Below are 21045 nucleotides of genomic sequence, written 5' to 3' on the forward strand. Positions count from 1 at the left end.
CCATTGTAAAGCAATTGTACCCCAATAAAGATGTTAAAAAAAAAAAAAAAGAAAAAAAAGAGACACGTACCACAATGTTCACTGCAGCACTATTTACTATAGCCAGGACATGGAACCAACGTAAATGTCCATCAACAGATGAATGGATAAAGATGTGGCACATAGGGCTTCCCTGGTGGCGCAGTGGTTGAGAGTCCGCCTGTCGATGCAGGGGACACGTGCCCTGTCCCGGGTTCGTGCCCCGCTCCGGGAAGATCCCACATGCCGCGGAGCGGCTGGGCCCGTGAGCCATGGCCGCTGAGCCTGCGCGTCCGGAGCCTGTGCTCAGCAACGGGAGTGGCCACAACAGTGAGAGGCCCGAGTACCGCAAAAAAAAAAAAAAAAAAAAAAAAAAAAAGATGTGGCACATATATACAATGGAATATTTACTCAGCCATAAAAAGAAACGAAATTGAGTTATTAGCAGTGAGGTGGATGGACCTAGATAGAGTCTGTCATACAGAGTGAAGTAAGTCAGAAAGAGAAAAACAAATACCGTATGCTAACGCATATATATGGAATCAAAAAAAAAAAAACCCAACAAAATGGTACTGATGAACCTAGTTGCAGGGCAGGAATAAAGAAGGAGACACAGAAAATGGACTTGAGGAAACGGGGTGGGAGGGAGAAGCTGGGGCGAAGTGAGAGTAGCATCCACGTAAATACATTACCGAATGTAAAATACTTGGCTGGTGGGAAGCAGCCGCATAGCACAGGGAGATCAGCTCCGTGCTTTGCAATGACCTAGAGGGGTGGGATAGGGAGAAGGGGAGGGAGGCTCAAGAAGGAGGGGATATGGGGACATGAGTATGCATATGGCTGATTCATTTTGTTGTGCAACAGAAACTAACAGTACTGTGAAGCAATTATACTCCAATAAAGATCTATTTTTAAAAAATGGTCCACAACAAAAAAATCTTTAAAAAAAAAAATAAATAAAATGGACCCAAACTGAACAAGATGGATGTCATGGTTCTCCAAGGCTGAGGAGAGGCACTTGGTGGGGCTCAAGGTGGTAAAAGAGTAAGAGGGGAAGTCTGGGCCCAACATGATCCATTCAAGTTTGCTGTAAGATTTAATTTGAGGCTTCCCTGGTGGCGCAGTGGTTAAGAACCCACCTGACAATGCAGGGGACACAGGTTCGAGCCCTGGTCCGGGAAGATCCCACATGCCGCGGAGCAATTAAGCCCGTGTGCCACAACTACTGAGCCTACGCTCTAGAGCCCGCGAGCCACAACTACTGAGCCCACGTGCCTAAAGCCTGTGCTCTGCAACAAGAGAAGCCACTGCAGTGAGAAGCTCACGCACTGCAACAAAGAGTAGCCCCCACTCACCACAACTAGAGAAAGCCCGCACGCAGCAACGAAGACCCAACGCAGTCCCCCAAAAAAACTTTATTAAAAAAAGATTTAGTTTGAAAAGAGGGCTCCACTAATTTTTAAAATGTCTGAAAACCACTAGACTAGATGACCAGTAAGGTTCATTTCAGTGTTAAGATCCTACGAAGTTTCATAGCGCAAGACTTCGTTTATTTACTTATCATCTCTACGACCATCCAGGATATGGCTGTATGAACTCATCAAAAGTTTGTGACGTTCTAAAAAAAAAGTTTGTGACGTTCTTCCTAAAACAAAATGTCTACTGAGCAAGGTACCTGGTGAGACCTCAAACTGACTAAGCCCTGGGCCTGTCTCCAAGGTGCACACACGTGAATGACCCACGACAGGGGAAGAAGAAGAATGCTTGTGACTGCATGCGCTTCGCTCCTGAATTCCAGTTCAAATTTAAAATTCTTAGGAAAGTTCTCTATTTGTAAAAGCCAAATTACCACCCCCCCTTCTCTCTTCCAGGAGTGCTCTCCTGCACCTAGAGGCCCCTGCCCCAGTTCTATTCCCTAAAGGGAAGCCCAGATTTCCTGCTCCCCATGGCACAGACCTTTATCAACTTGAGTGTCCCCTTCACTGATCTGAGGCTCCTGCCGGGTGGCCTCAACCCAGAGCCGGCAGGACCCGCAGCTGCTCCTCACTGACCCTGTTCTTGGCCGACTTCCAAGGCTGGGGAAAGCGGGCTGAGTGTGCCACGCTCTGCTCAAGGGTTTAAATCTCTCTCCCAAACTAGACATGCTCTAAGGGCGTGACCTGGGCACTCCCACTCCAGGGCAGTGCCTGCCAGCCTTCGCAGGGCTTCCTGACGGCCCTCAGAAAGGAAACGCTTTCTGCCTCTTCTGGTCCTGGGAAGTGGAGTCTCTCTCCAACTCACTTGTATCGTATTTCTCATCAACCAGAGGGCAGGATCTAACTTAGAGAGAGACTCTTCAGACCTCTTCACGGAAGCTCTCCGAGCATTTCACAAAACTCTGCTCTCTGAGCCCCACCCAGCAACAGGATGCCATACAGTTCCTGAAAGGCAGGTGCTAGACAGACCTTCTACTGGAGAATTCTGTTAGGGCGAGGCCAAGGAAGGGGTCTTTGTGCATCTCTGATGAATTGTGCCTCCGGCTCCAGCTGACAAGGGCCAGGTATCTTCTTCACCTGGGGAGAGCTTAGCCTCCTGCTAACACATCCCGATCCTTCCCTAGGTCAGATTCCTTCTAAAGTACTTCCCTGGCCTTGCAGCACGGCTCCCACTAAACAGAAGCACTGGAGGACGAAGCTCTTTTGTCCTCATCCACCTAGAAGTTACAACAGCATGGCCACCAGCAGCACCCGCTGCCACCTCCCAGTGCCGTGGTGAGATACAGACAACGAGGTTAACAGCGACAAATAACCAAAGAGCATCCGTGCACGCAACTCCAAAGGGACTTAAATTGTACAGAGGCAGAATGAAAGCCAAAAAGGAAAAAAACTTCCCTCAGACAAGAGTGGGGGCTTTCAAGGAGACTTGCTGAGTGGCAAACATTTCGGAAAGATGGAATTTTAAACACAAACACCAAAGGGCAGAGATTTGAGGCAGAAGAGCTATGCACGCAGCTGGGAGGCCCTTTAATTAGGGAAAGATTTGCAAAGCCTGTGGAGCATCGGCAAATCTCCCCGTGGTCTCCGGAATGGAAAGAATGTGGAAAGCAATGGGGTAATCAACAAGCTCCAATTTGCTTGACACTCTCACCCAGAAGGAAGCACGTGGTCTTGTCCCCTTGCCACCTTTCAGTGGTCCCGGTGATCCCTTAAAGCAACAGAAGAGGACCACCGGGCTGTGGGAGAAGACAGGCTGGATTTTCTCCTTCCTAAGGGTGCTTCCCACAGACAGCACACAGGAAAGCTCTTCTGTCAAGGAGTTTTAAGGCAAAAACATGATTCAAGGGAAAACTAACCCCTGGGCACCCCCCCGCCCAGACCTAGGGACTGTATTTCTGCACGTTATTATATAGCATTCTCACCAGTATTTCCAGTGGACTTAAATATCCTGCACTTGGGCAAATGATCTGTAATAAAATGCAAAAATGATATCCCCTGCTCCATCCAAATGGACCACTTGGACTCCCAAGGGGCGGGAGCAGAAGCAATGGTTTTCCCCAAACAGCCGACACCCATGCTGATACTCTTCTTCTGGGACATGGTGACATTCAGTACAGCACTGGGCACAGGTAATTCAACTCCACTTTGGAGGACACCCTGTGTGAGCATTCCCTGCAGTCACAAGAAGAGCTACCACATCTTAAGTTGTAAGGGCAACAAGGATCAGAAACAAAGGCATAGACTCTGCAGCCCGCTCCACCACCAAAATCTAAGAGTTCAGGAAAAGCGGAAAGTCACGAGTTTACTTTGCGTTCCCTCAGGGGCAGCAGCTGGTACTGACCAGAGCTGCAAAGGTGGCGCCCGGACTTGACACAACGCCTGACTGATCGGATTCAGAAAGTCCCAGGTCTCTGTGAGATCAGACAAGATAAAGGCGGGTGGCACTGGCAGCTCCATAAAGCACTTGGCCAGCAGGCTCACTGCTTCCCAGGGGAGGGCTGATGTGGGCTTTTCCAGAGGCAGACGGGCACGTGGAGTAACCTAAGAAAAAGGCCCATTTCCCAGCCCTAATCTTGAAGTCAATTGATCTCCGTCCCTTCCCTCATCCACCTGGAAAGTCTGAGGAGCAACCAACAGCTGATCCTCAGCAAAACTGGCATGTGTGCCCATCACCTGCTTTTGGCAAGCGATCCACAAGGCCTGAGCCGGTGCCCACGGCTCATCGGGCATCGGTTCATGGGCTGTGATCGGGACGGAAATACACTGCCCCTGCTCAGTCTCGGCCTGGCTGGTTCCCTTCCTAGCGCCCCGTTAGGCTGTCTCAGGCTCCACCTACGCCGAGGAGCCTTCCCTGAAACCCACCCACCAAGGGTGGGCCTGGTGCCCCTCGGCGGTGCTTCCGCAGAACTCTATGCTCCTCTCGTGGGAATCCTTGTAGTGGATCCACCTGGGTATCTGCTCCCCCTCCCGCCCCATGACCCTGCGAGCTCTGAAGACAAACCTCACTGCACTTATCGCTCTGACCCCAGGGCTTCGGCTCAGGCCCTAGCACTCAGCAGGGGCTCCAACAAGCCTTCCCTGAGTGTCCATCACGTGCCACACACTGGGGATACAAAGGTGAACAGAGCAGACATGAGATCCCTGCCCTCAGAGAGCTGAGTGGGCAGCGGCAGATTCCTATAATTAAACCATTGCCACCGAGAGTAAAGGTGAGCGTGGCCGGGTGATGAGGTGGGAAGGGGTGGGGCCCAAGCGGCAGGCTGCCAGACAAGCAGCGTGGGTGTGAGACGTGTTCCCAGTAAAGGGGACGGCACAGACAAAGCCCCAACAAGACAGGCCACGGGGCCTCTGGGAGACCCTAGAGCAGGTCAGTATGGCTGGAGCAGAGGGGCTGTGGGGAAGGCAGGAGGGGTGGATGGGGCCCCTTCAAGGGTTCTCAAACCCAGACCGCTGTCTGGGCTCGGCCCTGATGGCACTGCGGAGCCGTGAAGGGCCGCGGAGGGTCATGACCGGCACCACGTGTGGAATGGCTACTCTGGCTGCAGAAAGCGAGCTGGGGCAGGTGGGGGGCTATAGGCACGGAGGTCCAGAGGCTGGCAGGGGCAGCCGGTGATCTAGGGCGGGGTAGCAGCAAGAGTGTTCACTGGACTGCTCTAACATGAGGATAAACACACCTTCAGCCGACAGGCTGGACAGGGGTGGGCAGCGCTCTTTCCAAGTGACCACTTTGGGCACTCCACTGGTCTCCAACTGTCTGAGCCGCACCCAATGCCGCTGGGGCCTGCCTCTCTCCTGGACCCCCAGCCGTCACACGCCTGCTTACTAAGGCCTTCACTGTCGAGTCCCACGAGGTTAAGTACTAGAGGTGCTGGCGTCAAGACTGAGGAGGCCTGAGACCGCCTCACTGCCCGCTTCCCGGCGGGGAGCCGGCAGCATCTCCTAGAGCCTGATCAGGAAGCACTCACCCACGGGCCGGGCCCCCTGGGAGAAGCAGAGCACTCCAGCAAGGGGCATACTCCACCTTAAAAGGACAGCTGAACTCTACCGGGCAAGGCCAAGGATTCAAGCTGCTGTGTCACTGAACTCCTCCACTCACTACCTGCTGTCATCACGGCCACAAGGAGAGCTGGCCAGCATCTTCTTTCTCATTGTCACAGCAGTTAGCACTGATACTGAGCGCTCACTTGCAACCCGACACCACCCCAAGCCCCTGAGCCACGCTTCTCAGTCCTCACAGCTGCCCTCTTTGAGACTGAGGTAAAGTCATCATTCGCTTCCTTGTATAAACGAGGAAACTGAGGCACAGAGAACTGAAGTCGCCTACTCAAGGTCAGCTGGATAACTGAGGGCACACCCAGAGGCCGCGAGCTCAGGCTCCCGTGGTCTTAAACACTCAAGATGATTTACCACCTTTCCGAGTACTGGCACCTGCCAGGGCCACCGGCCCTGGGCACGAGGGGCTGAGGTCTCCCGTGTTACGTCTCAGCTTCACAGCATCTCTGTCTCCCTGCATCTCTCCGCCTCAGATGACGCAGCATAGGAAGCATAATATGCCTCCTCCACTCGCAGAGTTCGGGGATGGGCGGGTTTATTGGATGGTTAACTAATATTTATTTAGCATCGAAGACATGGCCAGGCACTGCGCAGGGTCTGGAGATACGGACGTGCACAGTTACATCCCACAGGTGCTTCCAATCCAGAGGGCCCTTGGGTGCTAATAGTACAAAATTACAGCACACCATCAACAGGAAGTGCTCTAAGCCAACCCCTGCTGCGTGACACAACTTGGAGATGTGGCTTCCCTAACACACAGTGCTGAGAAACAGGAAGCTCAGTGAAACAGGGAGGAAAATGCTGGGGAGGCAGCAGTAGGTGAGCAACTTACATTGCCTGGTGCACATCCCTACTCCCAACTGTTTTTGACACACAGTCAGAAAGAGAGGAAAACCCACTGGAGTGAAGGATAATCGTTTTCAGCCTGGGGCAAATCTCCTAAAGGGTTCTGTTCTGAACCCAGAGTGTTACTTAAGCTTCCAGTCAACAGTAATTAAGTGTGCCTGTACATTCCAGAAAGAGGGGACAGGGAGATTAACGATAATTAAATCTCTTCTGTTATTTGGCTTCGAATCTCTCCTCTGAGTAGCCTGCTGTCAAATACTTGTTCCAAAGCCTCCATCTGACATAACTCCTACCACCACCATCTCTAACATCAATTCTGCTCTTAGCTTGAAGGTTTCAATTACATAGAAGGTAACAGGCCCGCTAGGACCCAAAAGTCTGGAGTGTCACAAGTGCCACTCATACCTCTTCTCCTGCTCACCACACGTCCGGAGTTTGGTCGGTAATCGTGTGCAAAGGGGGGCCACAGGCTGGACGGCCCCTGCGTGAGGCCTCTCTTAGGCAGGTTCTGTGCATGTTGTGATTGACAGGGTCTCTAATGAACCTTAATTGTGAGTGAGACGGGCCCAGGAAGGCAGCAACAGATGTGGCAAAGGGGCAACCGTGAACCGTCCGACTAATGAATAAAAAGTGTCCGGCCTGATGAGGGCCACTGACCCAAAAATGGAGGAGGGCGGAATCATCCCTCACCCCTGCACCCTTTCTGAAGCTCTTACTCCTTTATGCGAGCAATGGGAAGCCTCCCCCGCCTCCAATCCCCCAACAACAACAACAAAACAGGGACGGCGGTGCCGCTGGGTGGTGGTGGCAGCCGCTGCCTGGAGGTGGGGTCCAGGTGAGCATTACCGTGGATGCTTCCGTCTCCGTCAGGATCTCGGCTTAAACCACAGACACCCGAACAGGACGCCCTGTCAATGTGGGAAGGGGAAAGCTACACTCTATTGTAAAGACTGAACAGCGTCTTGCTGGTGCTAATTACTGTGACAATATCTGCATTCAGAGGCAGCCGTCCGTCCGCTGGTGACCTGCAGTGACAAGGAGAAAGCTGTTCTTTCTCCTTGGGGAAGAAGGGGAGCTGCGGGCAGAGCCAGCAGGCAGGAGAAGGGCAGGATTCTGACTGGATGGGCCTGCGGACCCTGACGCTGCTGCTTACTAATCAGCTGTGAGGCTCTGACCGACTCATCAAGTTTCTCAGTTTCTTCCTCTGTAAAATGGGGCTACAGAAGACTAACCTTGTGGTAAATGTGTAAAGCATCTAGAAGAGTCTCTGGCATCTGATGGTTATCAATTCAAGCCAGGAGACCAGCACGGTTTTTATTATCATTTGCACACTGACCACACTGCACTCGTGCAAATCTGATGTGACCTCAGAACCCCGTGCAGCCCCTCTAAGCCAGGTACTATCCTAAAGCTTCACACACACGATCTCTAGTTCTCGAGGTCAGGGTCGTCAGGCCCACCTCCTAGACGGGCAAGTCAAGGCTCCGAGGACACACAGCTAAGACGTGATGAAGATGAGAGCAGAGTTTGGCTGGGGCTTCAGACTGCAAGGCGTTCAACTGAATCACATCCCACTGCTCCTTAGCAGACATGTCGGCCATCCGGTCTCAGACTAAGAGTTGCCCTAAAAACACCTAACCAAGAATTTTACAGAAGCTTGATCTCCAAGTATACGAAAATAGGCTGCTTTAACGTGGCAAATGGCGGGGTAAGGGGGAGAGGTGGGGGACGGGGAGAAGGGAACCATTGAATAACCAATCTGTTTCGAAGGAGAGTGCAAAATAACCGGGCACTCTGCTTCCAGCCCACGCCCCGAACTTCCACTCCTTGGCTGGCGGCACACGCACCGGGGGTATGAACAGGCAAGAGCAGGTGAGATGCTAAAACAGCTTCCCCAGCACGAGAAGCAGACTCAGGAGAGGCTCAAGAGGGGACAGAAACCCTGGAATAGAGGATCACTGCCGCTTGCCTATGAAAGGCCCTCAGGTATGGACTTGGGGGTTCTCCAGCTGGAGAAAAGGGGTGCCTGGGGGTTACACTGGCAGCAGGAAGAAGGAGGATAAAAACTAGAGACGGGGGTTCAAGCCAGGGACAAGAAATGAGCAGTCTTGATAAGGTGCAAGTGTAAAGTGAATGCAAGTGAAGGCGTGAGAAAGCACGACACTGGATAATAGAGAAAGGGATCCTGGGGACTCAGAGCTCGCAGCTGGCCTGTACTGGATGATATACAGGGGGGTACCTGGGTGGCACCCCTGGATGGCTGGAGTGAAGGTCATGAGGTCAAATGACCTGGCAGGTGACAATGCCAGCTGGCTTGTCCTTGGACAGTGAGATCAACCTTAAAGCCCCTCTCCACCTCGTAAGACCATCTAAGTACCTGGAGCAGTGAGAAGAGTGGCCGCCCAATCAATGAGCAAGGGGAGTGGAAGAGACCCACGCCCCGCCAGGGCAGACCAAGAAGTGTGCTCTCAGATTACCCCCGCCTCTGTGGAATGACAGGCCTTATTACTAGTCACGAAGCCCGTCAGCCACAGTCTGACTCTGGCCCCTTCCAACGGCTCTGGGGAGGCGGGCAACGGCGTTTCCCAGCTTTCCGTGCGGGGATCCCAACTTGAGAACTCAGGAAAGGTGGCGGGTGAGGGAGCGGTGGGTGTTCAAGCCCACCTACAGTGGAGGGCCTCGGCACCGCCTCCCTTCCAGGTGAAACCAATCAAGTCCTTACAGTCGTAAGCTGGGTCATAATACCCCACCCCCACGCAAGTCAAAGCTGGGGCTGTGTCCACCTGTGAAAACAGCCAGGAAGGCTGCTTGGAACGTCAGGGCACAGCCCCTAGGCAGGCAGAACCCGGGGGTTAAGCCAACAGGTCCTAGGAAGCCAGTGGAGGTAGTAAAAGCATCAGTGAGCATTTTTTTAAGCACCTGTCTTTCCTGCACACGTTAGCCTTCATACACACTCCCAAGCCCTCACTGCCCCGGGAACGTGGGTTTCTTATGCCAATCTTGGGTACTGGAGGCAACTCTGGGAGGTGAGGTGATCTGCCTCTCAAAGCTGGAAGGCGGCCGAGGAAGGATTCAAGCTGGGTCTGCCTCGCTCTGCCTGACCGGAGGGGTGGGGAGGGGGGGTGCCAGGGGCCCCACCTGCTCGCCTTTCTCCCCAGAGTTACCCTTCGGGGCAGGTTATGTTCTCAGAGACCTGAGAGAAATCGATGCCTCTTCTGCCAGCAAAAGGGGACCCTGAAAGTAGTGACATTGACACAGGGTATCCATGGTGATGTTCTTTTAGTGCTGGGCAGCAGAACTCAGATCCTGGGCCTGAGACCATCTGGCCCTCACTTCACAGAGGAGGAGCCGGAGACCCAGAGAGACCTGCTGGTCACAGAGCAAGCTGGTGGCACCCAAAGCCACAACCCAGGCCTCCTGGCTTCCAATAAGACTTGCTTAATGTACGCAGCGCTTTCTCTCTCCTATTGAAGGAATTAGTTCTCTATTTGAAAAAAGCAACAAGAAAAGCTGTTTCTTTCCATGACACTTTACCAAACAGTTATGAAAATTTAAACATCACACTTAGGACCACTGCCCGAAAGGATCTAGAATCCAGGTCATCTGACGTGTAGGTTATGAACCTTTCCAGGAAACCAGTGTTTTCCAAAGTGGATTGCATGAAAGTGAGTTAGAGAAATGCTGAGTTAAAGGAAAATGGGTTCTTTTCTCCCTTTTCCTTTGCTAACTGTAGGACTTCTCAGAACCTTTAACATGACAATCTGGAGGAGAAGCTCCTAGAAGGTGATTAGAATGCGCCATGTTTCCTCAATTGTTCGCTGTCCTTGTTCCTCAAGAGACTCAACGCCAAGGTGAGCTGACCAATTTCATGAAAGTCGGGAAAAGTGTAAGTTGCATCCAGGAGGAAATAGAATCCATCCACTGAGCAGAAACAGGGGTCAGCAGTGAAGGAGACTCTCCCAGCCAGCCTATCTTGTTTCGTTTGTGGATTAGGCCTTTGCACGGCCCCCCCCTGTACATCTTGGCTCTGCCCCCCACAGTATTCCTACTTTTCTCATTAGTGGAGGCAACGGTGCACAGCGGCTGAGGGCCCTGGGCTGCTTGGGTTCACAGCTTGGCTCCTTCACCACTACCTGGTGACCCTGGACAAGCTGCCAAAGGCCCTGCTGTTGCTTCCGCCTAGTAGGGACGGATGACAGCAACAACCTCAGAAGGTGTTTTCTGAAGATTTAAGGAGATACGGTCTTTGCCAGAGGCTACAACTATTTTTCAGAGTTTGTTCTTTGCCTTTTAAGGTTTTTTTTTATTAAACTTTTAAGCTAAATTTGCATATTTCAAAGCCACCACGTTGGCATTAGCTTCTATGCCTTATAAAGGCTCCCCCCCACCTCAACATCAAACGTCATTGACGTTTTCCCTCTGATTCTTTCATGTTCGTTTAATATTAGTTCCTTAATCCATCAGGAGTATGAGTACATGCCGTGCAATAGATATTCAGCTTGTTTTCCTTCAAAACTATTAGCTGTCCCAGCAATTTTACTGAAGAATCAATTCTTTTCTCGCATTGAACGGTGACTGTCACTTGTAATACACCCTAAGTTCTTACATCCCGGGGCCTGTTTCTGAGCTCTCGGACCGCATCCGCTCTGCCCTTACTTCCGACCTGTGCAGCTCTTCACGCACGGCCGACCTGCCTTGTGGGAAGCCTATTCCTAGGTGGCATGTTGTTCTGCTGTTACAAGTGGGATTTTGCCCTCCCATCCCCTGGCACCATATATATTCTAACCGGTTTATGCTGACTTTGGTACATTCGATTTAAAAGCAGTCACTTTCCGGACCCATCCCTTTAGATCCTGCAGTGCAAGAACTTGCTTTTCCTAAAATTTTTAGACTGGCTTAATCAACTGGAAGAAGAGATAGGGACATACTACTTGGGTTTGCACAACATGCTTTTGTAAGGAGCACGCCACCCCCCAACACACACAGTGCACACCGTGTGTGTGTGTGTGTGTGTGTGTGTGTGTGTGTGTTTTGGGGGTGGAGGTAGTCACCTCGGCACAACTGCTCCGACAGCCAGGCCAGGCAGAATCGGCATCAGTTTCTTTGCTCATCAAACTCTGAAGGGGCTTCATACCAGGAGAGACAGAAGAGAGATTCTACACGTCTTTTTTCCTGAGGTACCTAACAAGTTCCACGGTGCCTACCCTGCCCCATCACAAACGTCTTTTATAGTTTCACCTTAGAAGACAGTCTGGCCCTAGCAGGACCTATGAGAAATGACATACTGTAATGTTTTCACTTTTAAAGACAGCAATTCAACAGACAAGACTCTCCTCTCGGTCACGGAGCAGGTATGGGACTCATCGGGTGCTGGGGCATTCTCAGTTTCATCTATAAAAGGGGACCCACCCCACCCCCGCCACTCGCTTCACAGAGCAGCCGTGGAGATTAAACAAGTAATGGATGAAATGTATTAATAACGAGGACCATATATATCAGTGCTTCTGACATCTGATGGATCTCCATGAAAAGCAATTTATTTTCCTATGTCATCCACTGAAAAAGATTTTATGAAGAATGAAAAGAGGGGAGAAGCAAATTCTAAATCTGAGACCCAACAAAAAATAATTTTTATTTTGAACTCTATAATATCCTATGAAAAATAACAAAAGCATACCACTGGGTGGCTGACATTAAAGGGGATAGGAGACAACTAACTTTCCAATTACCTAGCTCTGGAGAATTTCAAGCCCGCGGCCGTAGTGGGAAATCTGCTGCGACTGTTCTAGAATGCTCAGGAGAGTCTCCGGGAGCAAAGCCGCCCCTGCTCCCTGAGGAACACACACACACAAGAAAGCAAATGACCCTGTACTCTTCTCCTTTATTCATTCTGTTTCAAGTTTTAACAGGTCTGGACTGCATGTTCAGGAGGCAATTCACGTCCTCCTTAACTGGATCAAATGAGGGTCTATTATTCTGCATATAACAGAACTCATCAGAATTTCAAATAACTTCCGGCCATATCTATGGGGCGGGGGTCAGGTGAGGGCCCCCCAGGAAGCCCCATTTCCTCTTTCTAAGCAAATCACGACATTTAGTCCTAGTTTAGAAGGGCTGCCTAGCTCCACCTTGACATAAATCACCCTCAGGTGGCAGAGTCCTCGCCTCAGCAACAGGCTGGGGTCGTGAAAGGCCACCTCCCTCCGCAGAGACACCCTGGGTGGGGAACAGAGGGCCGGTCCAGCACCCTGAGTCCGGGGTCTGCTTTCTCCCTCGGCCTTGCTTTAGTCACTACAGCTGCAGTCCATTCAAAGAGCAAAACGTTTGCATGAAAAGGCTCACCACAACTTTCCAAGGGATGGAGTTCATTAAAATACTGCTGGGGGCCTTTGGCTGGAATGCTTTTTCCGCCCTGTAAAACCGAAACTGCAGCACAGTTGCCTGTAGGAAAGCTCAGAACGAGCTCAGAAACATCAGTGCGACAGACTGTTTTCAGGGGTCCCTGCATAATTACCGACTATTCCATCCATCCCCCTGCGCCTGCTCCAGAGACAACATCTGGCCTGGGGGAGAACAGTTCCCTGTAGACCCCACCACAGATGCAAGAGTGGAAGCCAAGTGCTCCCACCTCCAACAGAAACCCACAGGCAACTTGCCCAGGTACTCGCCTGGGCCTGGCGGGCCTACTGAGCCCTGGCACCAGGGTCGGGAGCCCCTCTCCCCTCGGCTCCCAGGGGCCGACAGCAGGGAAACGAAACACTGTGGGCAGGCCCGGTCACAAAGCCCGGCTGAGCATCTCCAACAAGGCCCCAGAGCACCAGGGCATTGGGATGGAGTGCCCTACTTCCTGGAGCGCCAACTGGACTCGAGGCTTCGGTGAAGAAAGTGTTCTTTTTATGTTAAAATGTCTTGCATGTGGGCATGTTATGAACTGGGGTGCAATTCTTTTTTAAAAAGACAAAACATAAAATTCTCTGCTGGAGGCAGCCACTTTTGGCTTTGCCCTCAAAACTCCAAAGATAAGTGTTTGCTCTTGTCAGGAACACTTTGTCAGGAACGCTTTGGGAAAAGAATCTGAGAAACAGTAAGAGGCCAGGCGGAAGGTGGCCAGCAAGGAGGCAGAAGGGAGGGCGAAACTCACCGGAGAGCCGAGACTACTTCTATGCAGAAGTGAAGACAAATAATCGTGCCTGCTGTGATCTGTGAGGGAGATACAGCGTGCGAAGCTGGCGTGGCCAAGCCTCCCGCCTTCCAGAAAATCTTGCCTGAACTCCGCATTAAACATCAGCTCTGCGGAGCCAGGCCTTTCATTTCGTACCCCCGGCACCCAGAATGGTGTCTGGCACAGGGAGATGTTAAATGCTTGTAGGAAGAATAACTCAGTTCTGCAACTCCTGACAGTTGTCCTCAGAGCTGATTAGCTGGTCCAGACCCAAGGGCTGAGAGGATCCGGCCAAGGTCATTTTTATCACGGATCAAGCTCTAGGATCCCAGCATTTTTTTTCCCCGTGGAAGAGAAGACGAGGAAGAAAGGCTGCACTTCTTCCCGCGTCGAGCACCGTGTCGGATTCATAAGAGGTGCTCAGTAAGTGTTGACTGAATCCACTCACTTTTCGCCTATTTAGTCTAAGATCTCTTCAGAAAGAAGACATTTTAAATGCTGTCTTTGAAACAAAGGAGGAAAACATGCTGGTACGAGACTATTTTAAACAGTGACGGTAACTGGGAAGCCAGGCAAGAAGAAAATACGGGCCTGGTCCCTCTTGACCACAGATGAACCAGATCACATCTGGCCTTAAGGTCCCCGGGCCTGGCACATCTTCAACCTCTGGGGACAGAGCTGAGTTTGAGTTGTGAGTTTTACCCCACACAGCTATCACTGGGAAAATCAGTTCCAGATTTCCTAGGTTCAGCTATTAGGGACTGGAAACTAACAATGCTTAGCAGAGATGCGACAGATAATCAATGATATTAATGACTATTAAATAATAACATCAGCCTCAATTTCAGTCACAAAGGAGTGTGAGCCTGGCTCCACGGGCTAATTCCCGCACGGAGAGCAGGTCTTGGCAGCACCAGCTGGAGGTCTCCACTCACTGGTTCAGGATCCCCCACGTCTAGGTGCGCCCCGTGCACGCCAGCCTTCTAGTCTGTCAAGTGGTAATCTCCCTGCGGACCTTGCAGTACCTACAGGCGGACAGCTTCTGTGAGCTGTTCAAAGCACAGGCACTGCTGAGGCTGCCCTTTCTATTTCTGGAGGGCAATTCTGCTTGCTAAAAAGAACTATGCTGAAATGAAAACCGATCAAGTTCTCAACTCCCTGGTCAGAGCATCAGAATGGCTCTTCCACCTCTAACCCACAGGCCTGGCGGGATGGCCTGGGTGCTTTCCCTCTTGTTGGGGGACACCCAAGAGCTGGATCTTCGGGTGGCTATAAGCAAAGTAGCGAGAAGGAATTAAAAAATGAAGTGACCGAGGGCTTCCCTGGTGGCGCAGTGGTTGAGAATCTGCCTGCCAATGCAGGGGACACGGGTTTGAGCCTTGGTCTGGGAGGATCCCACGTGCCGCAGAGCAACTAAGCCCGTGAGCCACAACTACTGAGCCTGCACTCTGGAGCCTGTGCTCCGCAACAAGAGAGGCCATGACAGTGAGAGGCCCGCACACCGCGATGAAGAGTGGCCCCTGCTTGCCGCAACTGGAGAAAGCCTTCGCACAGAAACGAAGACCCAACACAGCCAAAATTAAACAAACAAACAAACAAACAAAAAAACTTAACCTGAGTTGCCAAAACTCAGGTTAAGATAGTAAAAAAAAAAAAAAAAAAGTGACCAACATTTGCAAGCAAAGACTCTTCCACTTGGTTAAACAGATTTAGGTCTATTTTTGGTTTGCTCTTAAAAAGGCAAAGGACGGCGGCCTGCTGGGTGCCAATTTCCAGAAACAAACTCCTTCCTCAGCTCAGGGCTCAAAATACACCCCAGCGGAGAAGTTCTGGCTCTTGCTGCCAGTGTGCAGAGTAAAGCCATAGGAGGTCAAAGTTTAGGAAGCCGAGGGAGCATCTTAACGTCATATGATTCTTGGCCCACATGGACCTGTGGGTACTTCTGAAACAGCTTAACAACGCATCTCGGCTGGCTTCACTCTAGCACAATGGGATTAATATGTAATAAAATGATGTTCTGGCCATCTTGCAAAGGAAGGTCATTTCCCACCAATCAGAGCAGGCATCATAATTCCAAGCAGCAAAAGCTCTGACAGTGGAAAGAAGAGAAAAGAAAACCGATCTGGCCTGATAAATCGGGCTGCCTCGGCCTAGCTGCCAAGCATACGCCACATTTCTCTTGTAATTGGACCACTGGTGGACTGGATAAGTTCCCCACATTTTCTCTGGCGCCGACATCCAAGCGAGGCCGTTCCCTTCATGGGGTTTGCTGGCAAATCCGGACATTCTCGTCAGTCTTAGAATACAACCTCCACCTCCCCGTCATTACTTGCGGCAGGTGAGCACGGGAGGAGTGACTGCAGTGCTGTGCACCGGGGCCAGGGCGTTAGCCGCTCTGAAAACGTCTGACTGATCCCAGATTACACGGAACAAAGGCCCGGATGCACTGCTTCTAGGAGACCCGTGACAGGGCGAGTTTTCTAAAATTACAGCTTTGGGAAGGAACTAAAACTACAAGTGAACTTCAGAGCCACAGCAGTACACTCAGCACGAATGGACTCTTACAGGAAAGAAAGAATTTTGCAAATCCAGTTGAAAAGAAACAACAGCAAAAAAACAGAACAAAATGAAAACCAGTCATTCCCAGGGAAAATGGAAGAAAAATAGCAGTGATGAAAGAAAAACATTCAAAGGAGTAATTTCCAGGACTACAAAACCAACCCAAATGCTCCTTATGCATTACAGTGCATAGCAGGGGCCTCAAACGGCTTTTGAAGCATGTCAATATAGCTTTAATGAGGCCATGCCTTACCAGACCCTAATTCAGTGAAAAGTCAGGCTCCACTTCCATTTCGAAACTCATCATACTTCAAATTAAAAAATTAATGAGAATACCAACTCCCCGGCCCATCCTGGATGATGGGAATCCATCATGGCCTCTTGCTCAGCCTTTGGAGGTAGATGGGGCTCAAGGCGGGTCCTGCACAACCTGGCGAGGGCAAGTCGGTGCCTTCCAGGCTCTCCAGGAAGCAGCGGACCAGAGCGAACTGTGCAGTCTGAGTGGCCCGGCTCAAAGTAGGGAACGTCTTTCAAGTCTCTGGTTTTCTTTTAATTATGTGAACTTTAAATTATTTTCCATAATACATCTATGTTTAAAATATTTCAGATTAGAAATGAATTAAATTATTTAACATTTTCCCCCCAAACAGGAAAGACAGACAGATGAGGGAGACACACCATATTTAATCTGCTGCTCTGAGTGTTAAGTGATTCGACCTAAAGGTGCCCAGCAGTTATCCCGGCAGGAGGATTCCCGGTGCTGCTTGGTTGGCCAGAGTACCACCCTGCTTCTCCCTCAGAGTCTACATCATCCAATAAAGGTGCAGCGGTCTTATGTGCCTTAGAGGGGTACTGTGAAAACTAGATGAAATGAGAAATAACACAACAGCAGCGTCCAGCTCAGTCCAGAGAACACAGCAGGTGTTCAACAAACGGCAGCTGCCGACCCCACAACCTACATCTGCCTCCACCCCCTCTCCAGCCACATTCTACGGATGACAATGTTACACGTGGGAAAACAGCGCACTCTGACAGTCATCTCTGGGACGTCACATACTACACATCGCACATCAGGAGCAGATACAGTGTGGGATGTCAACCTGGGTCCAAGTGTCCTCCTGCAAACTAAACCCTCAGGACGATTCTCTCACCCAGTATTATCTGGCCAAGGTGAAGGACGGCTCTTGACACGGCTCTTTCATTCACCATCAATGCTGTAATTTCCCTGCTGAGCCCAAGTAAAATTGGTATAGACAGCAACTGGTATACCAGCTGACCAGGTTTCCACAGAAGTAGCTACACACACATCTCTGCAACAGTGACGAGCGAGTCACAGAGAAGCGACACGGCTATAGGAAAACACTTCAGTTGCCATAAGAACAAAATAGCCTCTGAAACACCAAGAAGACTCTACTGAGAAAAATTTGCTCATCTCTTACTTCTATTCTTGGTCTATTTCTAAAATACAATAATAAATGAATTGGCAAACTAAATTTAAACGCAGCTGGGCACACTGTCATGCTCAGTGGAAACGCAGCATCAGCCTCTGCAGCTGACCAGGTTAGGGACCTGATCCTACCCACGGCTTCTGCCCACCCACTTCCGCATGTGCTCAACCAAAACTCTCCAACCAAGAAAAACAAGCCACACCGCACTTCCCAGGCTGCGTCTTGCGGTGCTACCTGACAGGATTGCTGAGAGTTAAATGAGGCCACGCGAGGAAAACGCTTAGCACAACACACCGCGTCCAAAGTGCAGGATGTGGGCTGACGGCAGCAATTCCACATCAAATCCAAGCCCTCCTGCCGACTTCCAAGGATACCTCCTACCCATCCAACTTTATACTCCATCATTTCCCAACAGAGACCGTTTCTCTGACTCACATTTCACACGACCATCCAATGTTTGAGCCAATGTTTAAAAATTAGGATCTTTCACATAAAGCTCCAAATGTACGTGCGGCACCCCGGAAAAATCTGAGAACAAGCCACAGAGCATCAGACCCCACAGGGCAAGAAGCGACAGGAGCAAAGCGCCTGCCAGCCAGACCTCTTCTTTACATCAAGGCCACTTCAGCCATCTACATCGCCCCCCCCCACCCACTGCCCCGGGGCTCTGGGTGTGGCATTTCCCCCCACACACACCATTCGGAGCATATGGTGGGTTCGCTCAGATCACAATTCAGCATTCTGTTCTTTAACAGTCATCTAAAACGGCTGGGCAGGCAGCTTTGGTGCTTTCATCACAAGCACCTGTAGCTGGCTTTCTCATCAGGGCTATGTACCTTGAGAAACCTCCTCCACCTCATTGCCTGAATTATTACATGGAAAAGCAAGCAAGCTGACAACTCCATCCACAGGCTCGACTCTGTCCAAAGAGCTGCCTCTCATTGGGAGTCTGTGTCTCTATAAATACACAAATAGTTGCACAACGGACCCCGCAGACTGCTGCGGAGAGTCTTATCTGTGAATGACATGAGTCTCCCGCAGTAACGTTTTCCCCTAGTAAAACTGTTCTGAATGCATCCAATGGAACTAAATGTATCACTACAGCATATGAACACGTTTTCAAGCTACTATTTTAAAAGACATCTAGTTGATGAGCAATGGTTGGCAATTGATAATGACATCCAAGAAGATGGGGAACACAGTGAAAAGAACAGAGGATGACCTGGGAGGGCTCAGGTTCTGACCCGGAGCCAGAACTCACTGGCCAAATGATCTACTAACTAGGTTGGCTCTTGGGGCCTGATTTTATTTTACTTCTTTTCATTATTTACCATAGCTTTATAGGTGTTTTTGAATACTCTGAACATTTTCAAGTAATATTATGGTGCCAGTTAATCTCTGGCATCATTTTGAGACCTATCATTCCATACATATGCATGAATAAACAAATAAATACTTTAAAAAGTAGATGTGATGAGCTCTTTAAAAGCCCATTTTTGTGTTTTATGCCATTTCAAAATAGAAGTGAAGCCACCAAAGCATTTGAGAGGCTAGATTTTTGTACTGCTTTGGCTGGAGAAACTTCCACAATGGCAAAGAGACTAGTAAAGCCTGGAACCAGGCACTGCTGAACACCTGCTGGATTTGTGGGGCCTCTTCTTCCCTAGGCCTAAAGGTAAGCTTCTAAGAGTGAAAAGAAGGCAGCTGGGGGAAAGGGACAGGCAGTATCCACTTTAGAGCTCCTGTCTTGGGCTCGATTTACATAGGTGGCACTGAAAGAATGACAATCATAGGAAAGCCATCTCCTCTCTGGAGGAATCTCATAACCCAGTGGTGGTGTCTAGTTGGAGACAGAGGAGGTTTCTTGTGTGATCTGAATTGTGTGTGGAAAAGGGTACACAAAAGCAATCTAGTACGAGCCCCAGCCCCAAAGAAAACCATACGAACAAGGCACATACCAGGTCTATCAGGTCGCTGAGGTTTTTCTCGATCTGCTGTGGAGGCAGGCGCCTCATCAAGTCCAAGGCACAGTCCAGCTGCTGATCACTCTGTCAAAGGAGAAACAGGAGTGTCTGGGTCACTTTGCCAGTAGAAACACCAAAACCCCCCTTTCAAAAGCATTCTGGCAGCTGCAGCTTGCCCAGGTACCCTGAGACCGAAGAGGTCTGCAGTGGACCCTCTGGCACAGCTCCTGGCGGGAGACTAGCCAGTCCCTCCCGGATGGCAGTGTCTGTCTCAAGTGGAGGCATCCAAAAAACAGTTCAGCATGTGGAAGTGGGCTGGAGAGTCTGGAAAGCTGCCTTGCTCAGTCCACGTCTCAAAGCCTCATCAACTTCCTTCAGCAGCTCTCCAGACCGGCAAACGTATTAACTCCCAACTGGTCCTGCAGTGATCAGGCTCGAGCAGCAGGTTAGGCACTGTTCTTTGCTGTAACCTGGACATGAATGTCAGGAAATGTCACCTGACCAGGTTCCCTGATGAGCTCCAAGCCAGGGACAAAGCCAGGCAAAGAACAAGCAGCAAGATGCGCACAAACGTTTAAGTGCTTCAGTCATTCTACTGAGGCTGGGCCCATCTTCCCAGGCGCCAGGCCCCGGCAAAACAGACCAAGACCTGAAACATCTACAGTTGAGAGCTCGCGCTCGCTGGGAAAGTGACCAACAAGTGTGTAAATCGGGGTCGGTGCTGCCGCAGGGGCGCGAGAGGATAAAGACTGCCCTCATTCTCAGGATAATCTCTTCATTTGATATTCATGCTGCAGATATTTACTGAGAGCCACCACGTGCCAGTCACCGTAAACATGCAATAAGTAATGGAGAGAGGAAGGAAGGAACTGAGCGGGGGTGAGACCGGTAGAGCGTCTGGTAGGGTGCAGAGTATTGATTCAGTGCACAGTGGGCTGTAACACAGAAGGAAGGCCAGAGGCTCGAGAGGAGCAACCAGAAATAAGGTGGGAAAGGTGGGCCCAGTAAAATGATGAAGACCACTGGACGCAACACTAAGAAGTGCAAGTAAGGCGCATGGAGCCCCCAACACAACTAACCAGAGGCACTACCTGATTTTGTATCCTGAATCTGCTCTGCTCAGACCAATCTCAGGATTTCTGAAAGCCCTACATCAACACGCTTAAGAATCTTTATTACCTTGTATATAAAGTATACAAGGTAATCCTGGAAATGCCACATTTGGCAGTAATGAAATATAACCTTTGAATCCAACCATCTGCACTTCAAGGTACTCAACCACAAACAGGCTGTGGGACGCAAGGACCCACTTTGTATACACCAGAGACATAACACATAACACATAAGTTAACTGGAAGCAGTTTCACTCCCAGGTAATCCATGTGGCATATACAGCAGGCTGTTTTTGGAAAAGAAAACAAAAACAAAACACCTGTCCCCTGCTCAAGATGGTTATCAGTGACAGTTTATTCTGGGACACACAACAAACTGGCTATACCCTGCAAAGAAACACACACACA

At 50.4% G+C, this 21045-nt stretch overlaps 1 protein-coding gene across 3 annotated transcripts in view; it reads right to left on the reverse strand.

Annotated features, from left to right (window-relative positions):
• CAPZB (capping actin protein of muscle Z-line subunit beta) overlaps window positions 1-21045 on the reverse strand; it is a 136565-nt gene that overhangs the window by 55215 nt on the left and 60305 nt on the right. For all 3 annotated transcript variants that reach the window (XM_060015397.1, XM_060015393.1, XM_060015391.1), the window contains exon 2: window positions 19520-19609. In XM_060015397.1, the coding sequence (XP_059871380.1) occupies window positions 19520-19576 (57 nt within the window). In that variant the 5' untranslated portion in view covers window positions 19577-19609. The remainder of the gene's footprint in view (window positions 1-19519; window positions 19610-21045) is intronic.

This window comes from Delphinus delphis, chromosome 1, assembly GCF_949987515.2.
Source record: "Delphinus delphis chromosome 1, mDelDel1.2, whole genome shotgun sequence".
In the NCBI taxonomy this organism is placed as follows: domain Eukaryota; kingdom Metazoa; phylum Chordata; class Mammalia; order Artiodactyla; family Delphinidae; genus Delphinus; species Delphinus delphis.